This window comes from Ranitomeya imitator, chromosome 8 (genome assembly GCF_032444005.1).
Source record: "Ranitomeya imitator isolate aRanImi1 chromosome 8, aRanImi1.pri, whole genome shotgun sequence".
Taxonomy (NCBI): domain Eukaryota; kingdom Metazoa; phylum Chordata; class Amphibia; order Anura; family Dendrobatidae; genus Ranitomeya; species Ranitomeya imitator.
In genome coordinates, this window is record NC_091289.1 from 33,955,301 (window position 1) to 33,970,204 (window position 14,904).

At 44.7% G+C, this 14,904-nt stretch overlaps 1 protein-coding gene across 4 annotated transcripts in view; it reads right to left on the reverse strand.

The window, feature by feature from the left end:
• CACNA2D3 (calcium voltage-gated channel auxiliary subunit alpha2delta 3) overlaps positions 1-14,904 on the reverse strand; it is a 1,133,445-nt gene that overhangs the window by 579,056 nt on the left and 539,485 nt on the right. For all 4 annotated transcript variants that reach the window (XM_069736702.1, XM_069736703.1, XM_069736699.1 and 1 more), the window contains exon 9: positions 787-861. In XM_069736702.1, coding sequence (XP_069592803.1) covers positions 787-861 — 75 coding nt within the window. The remainder of the gene's footprint in view (positions 1-786; positions 862-14,904) is intronic.

Sequence of the window (14,904 nt, forward strand, 5' to 3'; positions counted from 1 at the left end):
GTTTGACCTGTCTACCCCATATGCTGTCCCCCTTGTCTGCTGTCTCTCTCCTTCCTGTGCTGTGTTCTCCCCTCATGTGCTGTCCCGTTTGAGCTGTCTCCCCTCTGTGATCTGTCTCTCTCACCCCTGTATGCTTTCTCTCTCCCCATCTGCTGTTTTCTTCTCTCATATCATCTCGGCTTGTGATTGGTCGCGCGAGCGGTCACATGGGCGGTCGTGCGACCAATTACAAGCCGCGACGTCACCGCAAGGTCCTGCAAGCGCTGATTCGAAGGAAGAAAGGCTGCCGGTTAGTACCAGGGCGCGTCAGAGGGTAAGTATAGCGATATTTTTTATTTTAATTCTTTATTTTACACTTAAATATGGATTCCGATACCGATTTCCGATATTGCAAACATATCGGAACTCGGGATCGGAATTCCGATACCAGATTCAGAAGATCGCCGACTTCATGGCCGACCCCACACAGGGGTCGGGTCGGGTTTCATGAAACCCAACTTTGCCAAAAGTCGGCGACTTCTGAAAATGGCCGACCCGTTTCGCTCAACCCTAGCCATGATGACTTCTTTTTGAATAGTTGTTGTCTCAATGAATCAGCCCCTTTAACAAGTTGACAGAAAAATACTTTATTTTCATGGTAAAAGCCACTCAAATAAAGGGCTCACGAAGACTTCTGAAAATAGATTTTTATTCACCTAGCGCCATAAATTACTGTTATCTTTGGCAAGCGGCTTTCATGAAAGAAATGAATGCACTTTCAATGTCTCTCCACAATTAGTCTCTTACCTCTTTGTTGTTTCTGTCTGCTTGTACTAACGTCCCATTCAGACACGGTTCGACGTATTGAATTTTGTCATTATACTGTAAAAGGAGACGACAAAAAGACAGTAAATACAATGAATGGGAAAAAAATGATGGAGTGAGAGTATTACCTATAGGAACTTCCATTACAACAATAGTGATGACTGTGGGAAATTTCATAGATTTTTTTTTAACAATTATTGGTAAACTGAGAAATATATAGTAGCTGTGTACGCGCCACCTAGTAGGAGAAGTAGGCTACAGCTAACGCTCATAAATCCCCAAACACAGGGACGCTCAGCTCGGTATTATGAAATCAGAAAATGACCTATTCTTTGCATCAAGGTTATTGACTTTTTTTTTTGTTATCATTAACCACTTATTTGTATTTTTGCATTTTCATTTTTTGCTCCCCTTCTTCCCAGAGCCATGACTTTTTATTTTTTGGTTAAAATGGCCAAGTGAGACCTTGTATTTTGCGGGACAAGTTGTACTATTGAACAAAATCATTGGTTTGAACATATCATGTACTGGAAAATGGGAAAAAAATTCCAAGTGTGTTGAAATTGCAAAAAAGTGGAATCCTACAGTTGTTTTTTTTTACCATGTTCAGTAAATGCTAAAACTGACCTGCAATTATGATTCCCCAGGTCATTACAAGTTCATAGACACCTAACATGTCTTGGTTCTTTTTTATTTAAGTGGTGAAAACATTTTTCAAACTTAATATAAAAAATAAAATAAAAAATTGTGCCATTTTTTATAACCGTAGCATCTTTATTTTTAGTTATCTGGGGTTGGGTGAGGGCTTATTTTTTGCGTGCCGAGCTAACTTTTTTAATGATACTATTTTGGTGCAGAAATTATGTTTTGATCGCCATTTATTATATTTTAATGCATTGTTCAAGAGACCAAAAAAACTAATTCTGGCGTTTTGACTTTTTCCTCTTTACGTCGTTTAAAGGGAACCTGTCACCCCCAAAATCGAAGGTGAGCTAAGCCTACCTTCATCAGGGGCTTATCTACAGCATTCTGTAATGCTGTAGATAAGCCCCTGATGTATCCTGAAAGATGAGAAAAAGAGGTTAGATTATACTCACCCAGGGGCGGTCCCGGTTCTGTTCCGGTCCAATGGGCATCGCGGTCCGGTCCGGGGCCTCCCATCTTATTCCTGTCTTCACGCTGCGGCTCTGGCTCTGGTGTACTTTGTCTGACCTGTTGAGGGCAGAGCAAAGTACTGAAGTGCGCAGGCGCCGGGAAAGGTCAGAGAGGCCCGGCGCCTGCGCACTGCAGTACTTTGCTCTGCCCTCAACAGGTCAGACAAAGTGCCCCTGCACCAGAGCCGCAGCGTGAAGACAAGAAGAGGACGTCATCGTAAGAAGATGGGAGGCCCCGGACCGCGACACCCATCGGATCGGACCGCCTGCCCAGGTGAGTATAAACTAACCTCTTTTCCTCATCTTTCAGGATACATCGGGGGCTTATCTACAGCATTCCAGAATGCTGTAGATAAGCCCCTGATGCCAATGGACTTAGCTCACCTCCCGTTTTGGGGGTGACAGGTTCACTTTAATGAACAAGTTATTTCTTTTTTTATATTGATTGATCGGGCGATTCTGAAAGTGACGATACCAAATATGTGTATATTTGATTTTTTTTAATTGCTTTATTTTTAATAGGGCGAAAGGGGGGTGATATGAACTTTTATATATTTTTTTTTACTTTTTACATACTTCAGTTGTCTCCATTGCAGACTAGAAGCTGCCATAATCTGATTGGTTTTGCTACTTACAGGTGATGATCAGATCGCCTGTGTGTAGCAGAAATGCTTACTTGCTATGAGCGTCGACCATCATAGCAATCTGGCTATAACAACCATAGAGGTCTGCTGGAGACCTCAGGTTGTCATGCCCACCCATCGATGACCCGCATTCACGTGACAGGGTCACCCATGGGCGGGTTTTAATGACATGCTTCCGGTTAGCACGAGTTAAATGCCGCTGTCAGAGACTGACAGCAGCATTTAACTAGTTAACAGCCACGGATGGATCGCGATTCCATCCGCAGCTCTTGCGGGAACATGTCAGCTGTATATATCAGCTGTCATGGGCCTAGAAAGGTATGGGCTCAGTGCCGGAGCCCGAGGGGGAGTCTAACATTGGCGTAATGTTACGTCCGATGTCGGGAAGGGGTTAACTATAAATATATAAAACAATAATAATAACATTTTAAATTTTCATACATATCACTAAGGCTTATTTAAGGTGGGTTATGCTGTAAAACTGTATTCTAAAAAATGTAAAGTTACACTTACTAATATTATAATCTTCTATTCTTTCCTTCTTTGTGTTCCAAAAATTCTAATAAGTCTAAAAATCTAAGTAAAAGTCCACCAGCGGCAATTTAAACTTTTGGATTCTGAACGGAAAATTTCCATTTGTGTTTAGCATTTTTCCATTGAATGCATGACCTCCATTGCTCCAAATCCATTGTTCCAACTCTATACAGATGGCAAAGTTAATACTTAGTGTCCTCTAATACCCAGTGCTGCAATTTACTGCATGATTTGGTGTTTTAGTTCAAAGGGAATGAAGAATACCTCTCTTTCATGTTCTGTTGTGGTTTGTCATGCACTGTTGATCTGACCTTATGCATTACAAGAGCGGCCCATTAATCATCGAGCTTTATTCCTGCACCTTGTGTGACAAAGGTTCGAAATACCCTCTGAACACCATGAGACCGACCTTTTAAACAACACTTTTCTCTATGGCTTTTCTTTCAAAAATTGACATCATATAAATTCAGATTTTTCCATCTTGCTTGGAGGAATATTGCTATTTAAATGGAAACAATTTTCCGTAAACGTCCCGCAGCTTGGATCTAGTGCTGCAAAAGGGCAGAATCTATTATCTGTAATCCCCTCTGAGATGAAATATCTTCACTGAAGAGTCCATTTCTACAGCTTTATAATACACATCCAAGCGATACTAGAATCCTTAAAATCCTTTGTAGTGAACTAGCGGATTGGTAGACTCTATGCGTAGGTAGAGGTGACAGCTGGATAAAATATGTTCACCGGCCATACGTAGCAAGTCATAGCTTAATGGTGGTCATTATAATGAGAGGTTGGTGCCTACAGGTTACAATAACCTCTTATGTGAGAGGACAGAGGTGGGATACTGTAAAAAGGAAAGGGCTGGTCAAGGGTATAGTAGACACTGGAAGCCGTGTGGAGACAGTATAAGGACCCTGTATTGAGCTGGTCAAGAGTATAGCAGACACTGATAACAATGCAAAAACAGTATAAGGACCCCGTATTGGGCTGGTCAAGGGTACAGTGGACACTGGAAGCCGTGCGGAGACAGTATAAGGACCCTCTATTGAGCTGGTCAAGAGTATAGCAGACACTGATAACAATGCAAAAACAGTATAAGGACCCCGTATTGGGCTGGTCAAGGGTACAGTGGACACTGGAAGCCATGCGGAGACAGTATGAGGAACCCGGATTGGGCTGGTCAAGGGTATAGTAGACACTGGAAACCGTGTGTAGACAGTATAAGGACCCGATATTGGGCTGGTCAAGGGTATAGTAGACACCGATAGCCATGCAAAAACAGTATAAGGACCCCGTATTGAGCTGGTCAAGGGTATAGTAGACACTGATAGCTGTGTGAAAACAGTACATGGACCCCATATTAGCTGGTCAATGTTATAGTAGACACTGATAGACATGTGAAGACAGTATAAGGACCCTGTATTGGGCTTTTCAAGGGTATAGTAGACACTGGTAGTCATGTAAAAACTGTGTAAGGACCCCATATTGAGCTGGTCAAGTGTGCAGTGGACACTGGTAGGCGTGCAAAGACAGTATAGGAACTTCGTATTGGGCTGGTCAAGGGTATAGTAGACACTGGTGGTCATGTGAAAACTGTATAAGGACCCTGTATTGGGCTGGTCAAGAGTATAGTAGATGCTGGTAGCCATGTGAAGACAGTATAAGGACCCAATATGAGGCTGGTAAAGGGTATAGTAGACACTGCTAGCCATGTGAAAACAGTATAAGGACCCAATATGGGGCTGGTCAAGGGTATAGTAGACACTGGTAACCGTGCGAAAACAGTATAAGGACCCAATATTCTCTCATGGGCACCTTCCACGTGTCTCTTTAGGAAGACCCTTTAGGTCATACGTATGTAATTTAAAGGGACACTGTCACCTGAATTTGGAGGGAACAATCTTCAGCCATGGAGGCGGGGTTTTCGGGTGTTTGATTCACCCTTTCCTTACCCGCTGGCTGCATGCTGGCTGCAATATTGGATTGAAGTTCATTCTCTGTCCTCCGTAGTACATGCCTGCACAAAGCAAGATTGCCTTGTGCAGGCATGTACTACGGAGGACAGAGAATGAACTTCAATCCAATATTGCAGCCAGCATGCAGCCAGCGGGTAAGGAAAGGGTGAATCAAACACCCAAAAAACCCGCCTCCATGGCTGAAGATTGTTCCCTCCAAATTCAGGTGACAGTGTCCCTTTAAAGGCTTCTATCCATAATATATCCATAATATACTAATAACGTCCACGCTGGCCGATATTGAAGGAATTGCCGGACCGTCTCATGTGTATGAGACCACAAACAACTGGTTGTTGGCAGAGATGTCGATAAGGCATGTCCAATTAGAGATTTCCAATCGTTTTGTTCTCCTTGAGATTAGCCTCTGTCAGACATGTTTTTATAGAGAACCCAGGAGCATTCTGCCGCAGAAGAACTTCTGTGTATGGGAGAGCTGGCCAAGACAACTGCCATCTAAAGTGTATGATGGTCTTAACAGACTGTGGGGAACAATATTGTTTTATTTTTAAGGGGTTGTCCAGTCTAAATTGATAAGTCTGCAGTCACTCTGTTGTGACTGCAGACTTATGAATCCCCCCAGTACTGTGCACTGTGCACAGCAGGGATTTACAGGTTTCTGAGCCAGAACTGGTGGGTACATATGTGCTACGCATATACTGGCCAGAGCCCATGTAGTTGTCGCGGCCTTGCTCCATACTCTTGTATTGAGTGAGGCTGCACCCATTAGACGACCGCACCTGCTGGACGACCACGTCACTAGACAAGGCGTGGCATTGATCACTACAAGTGTACGAGGTGAGGCCACGCCCACTAGTCGGGCTCTGGCCAGGAGAAGGCACAACACATATATCACCGCCATTCTCAGCTCAGAAACCGTCAAACCTTCGCAGTGCTTGTGCTGGGGGGAATCATGTCTGCAGTCACCTAGAGTGACGGCAGACTTATCGATTTAAACCGGACAACCCCTTTAAGATGTCCCTATGCACATATAGTATGACCGTCAGTAGGTCTTGCACAGTTTTAACACTGGCTCCCAGGGACTTAAAGGGTATTTATGCTGCATGATTATCGTGAAATGAGAGCTCTTAGCAATGCTTATTCCTTGATAATGGTGCAGTCTAAACAGGCTTCCGATCACCCGACAAATGAACAAATTGCTTATTCGTTGGGTGAAATTATTTTTTGGTCTTCACGAAAAAATATCATTGTCAGCAGCACATCGACCTGTATAAAGAGGACATGCTGCCGAGAACAATGGCAGCCAATGTGCATTGAATAATCCTTTGCTGATCGTTCATTGGCAATCTGCAGTGTGGACTGACTGTGAAACTGTGTCATCAATAAACGTTCCCCATCCCTGAAAATCTATCAATTGTCAGATATTTATAATAATAATGTGAAAATTAAAGGTGTATTCTCATCTCCAAGATCATATCCCAATATACTGTATAGTAGATGTAATTATAATAATATTAACAAATACCTCCAATTATAAATGTAATATAGTTTTTCTGATTAGCTATGTCTCTTTCCTCATGTGCAGGCATTGCAGGACCTTAGGTATCCATGGTTACGACCAGTGATATAGTGACAGTAAGCTAGTTGCTAGTCATAATCATGGATACTTAAGGTCCTGCACATGAGGAAAGAGACATGGCAAATCAGAGAAACTATACTGAATTTCTAATTGGAGATATTTGCTAATATTATTATTACTAGCTATTGAACCCGTTCTACGCCCGGGTGGTGAGCATTTATATTGGTATATGGTCTCCATCCTGGTATGTGCTGCTCCAACCTGCGTCCCCATCCTGTCATGTGCTGCTCCATCCTGCGTCCCCATCCTGTCATGCGCTGCTCCATCCTGCGTCCCCATCCTGTCATGTGCTGCTCCATCCTGCGTCCCCATCCTGTCATGCGCTGCTCCATCCTGCGTCCCCATCCTGTCATGTGCTGCTCTGTTGTGAATTCTGTGATCAAGCTCCCTCCTGTGGTCACGAGTGGTACTGCGGCTTCTGAGTTTCCTTCCTCAGGTGATGAGGTTAAGTCGTTAGGTGCTGCTCTATTTAACTCCACCTAGTGCTTTGATCCTGGCCTCCAGTCAATGTTCTAGTATTGGTCTTGCTTCCTCCTGGATCGTTCCTGTGGCCTGTCTGCTCAGCATAAGCTAAGTTCTGCTTGTGTTACTTTTGTTGCTATATTTTCTGTCCAGCTTGCTTTTTTGGTTTTGCTTGCTTGCTGGAAGCTCTGAGACGCAGAGGAAGCACCTCCGTACCGTTAGTCGGTGCGGAGGGTCTTTTTGCCCCTCTGCGTGGTTGTTTGTAGGTTTTTGTGTTGACTGCAAAGCTATCTTTCCTATCCTCGGTCTATTCAGTAAGTCGGGCCTCACTTTGCTAAATCTATTTCATCTCTGTGTTTGTATTTTCATCTTAACTCACAGTCATTATATGTGGGGGACTGCCTTTTCCTTTGGGGAATTTATCTGAGGCAAGGTAGGCTTATTTTTCTATCTTCAGGACTAGCTAGTTTCTCAGGCTGTGTCGAGTTGCATAGGGAGCGTTAGGCGCAATCCACGGCTACCTCTAGTATGGTTTGATAGGTTTAGGGATTGCGGTCAGCAGAGTTCCCACGCCTCAGAGCTCGTCCTATGTTTTGTGGTTTTTGTCAAGTCACTTGTGTGCTCTGAACTTCAAGGTCCATTGTGGTTCTGAATTATCTATTCATAACAGTACTGGAGGCCCAAAGTACTATGCTTCTCAATATAGGGAAAAAATAAGTTCTGAGACCATTTTTTTTTCTTTGCACTGTGTTTTGCCTTTTTTTTCCCCTAGACATTTGGGTGGTTCAGGACACAGGTGTGGTGATGGACATTAAAGGTCTGTCTTCATGTGTGGATCTTCTCACTGCAAGAGTACAAAATATTCAAGACTTTGTGGCTCAGAATTCTATGTTAGAACCAAGAATTCCTATTCCTGATTTGTTTTCTGGAGATAGAGCTAAATTTCTGAGTTTCAAAAATAATTGCAAACTGTTTCTGGCGTTGAAACCTCGCTCCTCTGGTGACCCAGATCAACAAATTAAGATCATTATTTCTTTATTACGTGGCGACCCTCAAGACTGGGCATTTTCCCTTGCGCCAGGAGATCCTGCATTATGTAATATTGATGCGTTTTTTCTGGCGCTCGGATTACTGTAAAATGAGCCTAATTCAGTGGATCAGGCAGAGAAAAATTTGCTGGCTCTGTGTCAGGGTCAGGATGAGATAGAGATTTATTGTCAGAAGTTTAGAAAGTGGTCCGTGCTCACTCAATGGAATGAATGTGCTTTGGCAGCAATCTTCAGAAAGGGTCTCTCTGAAGCCCTTAAGGATGTCATGGTGGGATTTCCTATGCCTGCTGGTCTGAATGAGTCTATGTCTTTGGCCATTCAGATCGGTCGACGCTTGCGTGAGCGTAAATCTGTGCACCATTTGGCGGTATTATCTGAGCATAAACCTGAGCCTATGCAGTGCGATAGGACTTTGACCAGAGCTGAAAGGCAAGAACACAGACGTCAGAATGGGCTGTGTTTCTACTGTGGTGATTCCACTCATGCTATCTCCGATTGTCCTAAGCGCACTAAGCGGTTCGCTAAGTCTGCCACCATTGGTACGGTACAGTCGAAATTTCTTTTGTCCGTTACTTTGATCTGCTCTTTGTCTTCCTATTCTGTCATGGCATTTGTGGATTCAGGCGCTGCCCTGAATTTGATGGACTTGGAGTTTGCTAGGCGCTGTGGGTTTGTCTTGGAGCCCTTGCAGTGTCTTATTCCATTGAGAGGAATTGATGCTACGCCTTTGGCCAAGAATAAGCCTCAGTATTGGACCCAGCTGACCATGTGCATGGCTCCTGCGCACCAGGAGGATATTCGCTTTCTGGTGTTGCAAAATCTGCATGATGTGGTCGTGTTGGGGTTGCCATGGATACAAGTCCATAACCCAGTATTAGATTGGAAATCAATGTCTGTGTCCAGCTGGGGTTGTCAGGGGGTACATGGTGATGTTCCATTTCTGTCTATCTCATCATCCACCCTTTCTGAGGTCCCAGAGTTCTTGTCTGATTACCGGGATGTATTCGATGAGCCCAAGTCCGATGCCCTACCTCCGCATAGGGATTGTGATTGTGCTATCGAGTTGATTCCTGGTAGTAAGTTTCCTAAGGGTCGACTGTTTAATTTATCTGTACCTGAGCACGCCGCTATGCGGAGTTACGTAAAAGAATCCTTGGAGAAGGGTCATATTCGGCCGTCGTCATCGCCATTGGGAGCAGGGTTCTTTTTTGTGGCCAAGAAGGATGGTTCGCTGAGACCTTGTATTGATTACCGCCTTCTAAATAAAATCACGGTCAAAATTCAGTACCCTTGCCGCTACTATCTGATTTGTTTGCTCGGATTAAGGGGGCTAGTTGGTTCACCAAGATAGATCTTCGTGGTGCAAATAATCTTGTGCGTATTAAACTGGGCGATGAATGGAAAACTGCATTTATTACGCCCGAGGGCCATTTTGAGTACCTAGTTATGCCATTCGGACTTGCCAATGCTCCATCAGTATTTCAGTCCTTTATGCATGACATCTTCCGAGAGTACCTGGATAAATTCCTGATTGTATACTTGGATGATATTTTGGTCTTCTCGGATGATTGGGAGTAACATAGTAACATAGTAACATAGTTAGTAAGGCCGAAAAAAGACATTTGTCCATCCAGTTCAGCCTATATTCCATCATAATAAATACCCAGATCTACGTCCTTCTACAGAACCTAATAATTGTATGATACAATATTGTTCTGCTCCAGGAAGACATCCAGGCCTCTCTTGAACCCCTCGACTGAGTTCGCCATCACCACCTCCTCAGGCAAGCAATTCCAGATTCTCACTGCCCTAACAGTAAAGAATCCTCTTCTATGTTGGTGGAAAAACCTTCTCTCCTCCAGACGCAAAGAATGCCCCCTTGTGCCCGTCACCTTCCTTGGTATAAACAGATCCCCAGCGAGATATTTGTATTGTCCCCTTATATACTTATACATGGTTATTAGATCGCCCCTCAGTCGTCTTTTTCTAGACTAAATAATCCTAATTTCGCTAATCTATCTGGGTATTGTAGTTCTCCCATCCCCTTTATTAATTTTGTTGCCCTCCTTTGTACTCTCTCTAGTTCCATTATATCCTTCCTGAGCACCGGTGCCCAAAACTGGACACAGTACTCCATGTGCGGTCTAACTAGGGATTTGTACAGAGGCAGTATAATGCTCTCATCATGTGTATCCAGACCTCTTTTAATGCACCCCATGATCCTGTTTGCCTTGGCAGCTGCTGCCTGGCACTGGCTGCTCCAGGTAAGTTTATCATTAACTAGGATCCCCAAGTCCTTCTCCCTGTCAGATTTACCCAGTGGTTTCCCGTTCAGTGTGTAATGGTGATATTGATTCCCTCTTCCCATGTGTATAACCTTACATTTATCATTGTTAAACCTCATCTGCCACCTTTCAGCCCAAGTTTCCAACTTATCCAGATCCATCTGTAGCAGAATACTATCTTCTCTTGTATTAACTGCATTACATAGTTTTGTATAATCTGCAAATATCGATATTTTACTGTGTAAACCTTCTACCAGATCATTAATGAATATGTTGAAGAGAACAGGTCCCAATACTGACCCCTGCGGTACCCCACTGGTCACAGCGACCCAGTTAGAGACTATACCATTTATAACCACCCTCTGCTTTCTATCACTAAGCCAGTTACTAACCCATTTACACACATTTTCCCCCAGACCAAGCATTCTCATTTTGTGTACCAACCTCTTGTGCGGCACGGTATCAAACGCTTTGGAAAAATCGAGATATACCACGTCCAATGACTCACCGTGGTCCAGCCTATAGCTTACCTCTTCATAAAAACTGATTAGATTGCTTCACATGGAGTCTCATGTGAAGCAGGTCAGAATGGTGTTCCAGGTCCTGCGTGCTAATTCTTTGTTTGTGAAGGGATCAAAGTGTCTCTTTGGTGTTCAGAAGGTTTCATTTTTGGGGTTCATTTTTTCCCCTTCTACCATCGAGATGGACCCTGTTAAGGTCCAGGCCATTTATGATTGGACTCAGCCGACATCTCTGAAGAGTCTGCAAAAGTTCCTTGGCTTTGCTAATTTTTATCGTCGCTTCATCTGTAATTTTTCTAGTATTGCTAAACCATTGACTGATTTGACCAAGAAGGGTGCTGATGTGGTCAATTGGTCTTCTGCTGCTGTGGAAGCTTTTCAAGAGTTAAAGCGTCGTTTTTCTTCTGCCCCTGTGTTGTGTCAACCAGATGTTTCGCTTCCGTTCCAGGTTGAGGTTGATGCTTCTGAAATTGGAGCGGGGGCTGTTTTGTCGCAAAGAGGTGCTGATTGCTCGGTGATGAAGCCATGCGCCTTCTTTTCCAGGAAGTTTTCGCCTGCTGAGAGAAATTATGATGTTGGCAATCGAGAGTTGCTGGCCATGAAGTGGGCATTCGAGGAGTGGGGTCATTGGCTTGAAGGAGCTAAGCATCGCGTGGTGGTCTTGACTGATCACAAGAACTTGACTTATCTCGAGTCTGCCAAACGGTTGAATCCTAGACAGGCTCGTTGGTCGCTGTTTTTCTCCCGTTTTGACTTTGTGGTTTCGTACCTTCCGGGCTCTAAAAATGTGAAGGCGGATGCCCTGTCTAGGAGTTTTGTGCCCGACTCTCCGGGTTTGCCTGAGCCGGCGGGTATTCTCAAAGAGGGAGTAATTGTGTCTGCCATCTCCCCTGATTTGCGGCGGGTGCTGCAAAAATTTCAGGCTAATAAACCTGATCGTTGCCCAGCAGAGAAACTGTTTGTCCCTGATAGGTGGACGAATAAAGTTATCTCTGAGGTTCATTGTTCGGTGTTGGCTGGTCATCCTGGAATCTTTGGTACCAGAGATTTGGTGGCTAGATCCTTTTGGTGGCCGTCTCTGTCGCGGGATGTGCGTTCTTTTGTGCAGTCCTGTGGGATTTGTGCTCGGGCTAAGCCCTGCTGTTCTCGTGCCAGTGGGTTGCTTTTGCCCTTGCCGATCCCGAAGAGGCCTTGGACACATATCTCTATGGATTTTATTTCGGATCTCCCCGTCTCTCAAAAAATGTCGGTCATTTGGGTAGTTTGTGATCGCTTCTCTAAGATGATCCATTTGGTACCCTTGTCTAAATTACCTTCCTCCTCTGATTTGGTTCCATTGTTCTTCCAGCATGTGGTTCGTTTACATGGCATTCCAGAGAACATCGTTTCTGACAGAGGTTCCCAGTTTGTTTCGAGGTTTTGGCGAGCCTTTTGTGCTAGGATGGGCATTGATTTGTCTTTTTCCTCGGCTTTCCATCCTCAGACAAATGGCCAGACTGAACGAACCAATCAGACCTTGGAAACATATCTGAGATGTTTTGTTTCTGCTGATCAGGATGATTGGGTGTCCTTTTTGCCGTTGGCTGAGTTCGCTCTTAATAATCGGGCCAGCTCTGCTACCTTGGTTTCACCGTTTTTCTGCAATTCGGTTCCATCCTCGTTTCTCTTCAGGGCAGGTTGAGTCTTCGGACCAGGATGAGCCATATGAAAGGCACGAACAAGATCGGCAGCATGGACATCAGAGGCAAAGACCCAGGAATTATCTTCCTGAGCATAACCCTTCCATTTAACCAGATACTGGAGTTTCCGTCTCGAAACACGAGAATCCAAAATCTTCTCCACTATATTCTCCAACTCCCCCTCCACCAAAACCGGGGCAGGAGGATCAACAGATGGAACCACAGGCGCCACGTATCTCCGCAACAATGACCTATGGAATACGTTATGGATGGAAAAAGAATCTGGAAGGGTCAAACGAAAAGACACAGGATTAAGAACCTCAGAAATCCTATATGGACTAATGAAACGAGGCTTAAACTTAGGAGAGGAAACCTTCATAGGAATATAACGAGATGACAACCAAACCAAATCCCCAACACGAAGTCGGGGACCCACACAGCGTCTGCGATTAGCGAAACGTTGAGCCTTCTCCTGGGACAAGGTCAAATTGTCCACTACATGAGTCCAAATCCGCTGCAACCTGTCCACCACAGTATCCACACCAGGACAGTCCGAAGACTCAACCTGCCCTGAAGAAAAACGGCGAAACCAAAGTAGCCGAGCTGGCCCGATTATTAAGGGCGAACTCAGCCAAAGGCAAAAAGGACACCCAATCATCCTGATCAGCAGAAACAAAACATCTCAGATATGTTTCCAAGGTCTGATTGGTTCGTTCAGTCTGGCCATTTGTCTGAGGATGGAAAGCCGAGGAAAAAGACAAATCAATGCCCATCCTAGCACAAAAGGCTCGCCAAAACCTCGAAACAAACTGGGAACCTCTGTCAGAAACGATGTTCTCTGGAATGTCATGTAAATGAACCACATGCTGGAAAAACAACGGCACCAAATCAGAGGAGGAAGGCAATTTAGACAAGGGCACCAAATGGACCATCTTAGAGAAGCGATCACAAACCACCCAAATGACCGACATTCTTTGAGAGACGGGGAGATCCGAAACAAAATCCATAGAGATATGTGTCCAAGGCCTCTTCGGGACCGGCAAAGGCAAAAGCAACCCACTGGCACGAGAACAGCAGGGCTTAGCCCGAGCACAAATCCCACAGGACTGCACAAAAGAACGCACATCCCGCGACAGAGACGGCCACCAAAAGGATCTAGCCACCAAATCTCTAGTACCAAAGATTCCAGGATGACCAGCCAACACCGAACAACGAACCTCAGAGATAACTTTATTCGTCCACCTATCAGGGACAAACAGTTTCTCCGCTGGGCAATGGTCAGGTCTATTAGCCTGAAATTTTTGCAGCACCCGCCGCAAATCAGGGGAGATGGCAGACAAAATTACCCCCTCTTTGAGAATACCCGCCGGCTCAGATAAACCCGGAGAGTCGGGCACAAAACTCCTAGACAGGGCATCCGCCTTCACATTTTTAGAGCCCGGAAGGTACGAAACCACAAAGTCAAAACGGGAGAAAAACAGCGACCAACGAGCCTGTCTAGGATTCAACCATTTGGCAGACTCGAGATAAGTCAAGTTTTTGTGATCAGTCAAGACCACCACGCGATGCTTAGCTCCTTCAAGCCAATGACGCCACTCCTCGAATGCCCACTTCATGGCTAGCAACTCTCGATTGCCAACATCATAATTTCGCTCAGCAGGCGAAAATTTCCTGGAAAAGAAGGCGCATGGTTTCATCTCCGAGCAATCAGAACTTCTCTGTGACAAAACAGCCCCTGCTCCAATTTCGGAAGCATCAACCTCGACCTGGAACGGAAGCGAAACATCTGGTTGGCACAACACAGGGGCAGAAGAAAAACGACGCTTCAACTCCTGAAAAGCTTCCACAGCAGCAGAAGACCAATTGACCACATCAGCACCCTTCTTGGTTAAATCAGTCAACGGTTTAGCAATGCTAGAAAAATTAGCGATGAAGCGACGATAAAAATTAGCAAAGCCCAGGAACTTCTGCAGACTCTTCAGAGATGTTGGCTGAGTCCAATCATAAATGGCCTGAACTTTAACAGGGTCCATCTCGATAGTAGAAGGAGAAAAAATGAACCCCAAAAATGAAATCTTCTGAACATCAAAGAGACACTTTGACCCCTTCACAAACAAAGAATTAGCATGCAGGACCTGGAACACCATTCTGACCTGCTTC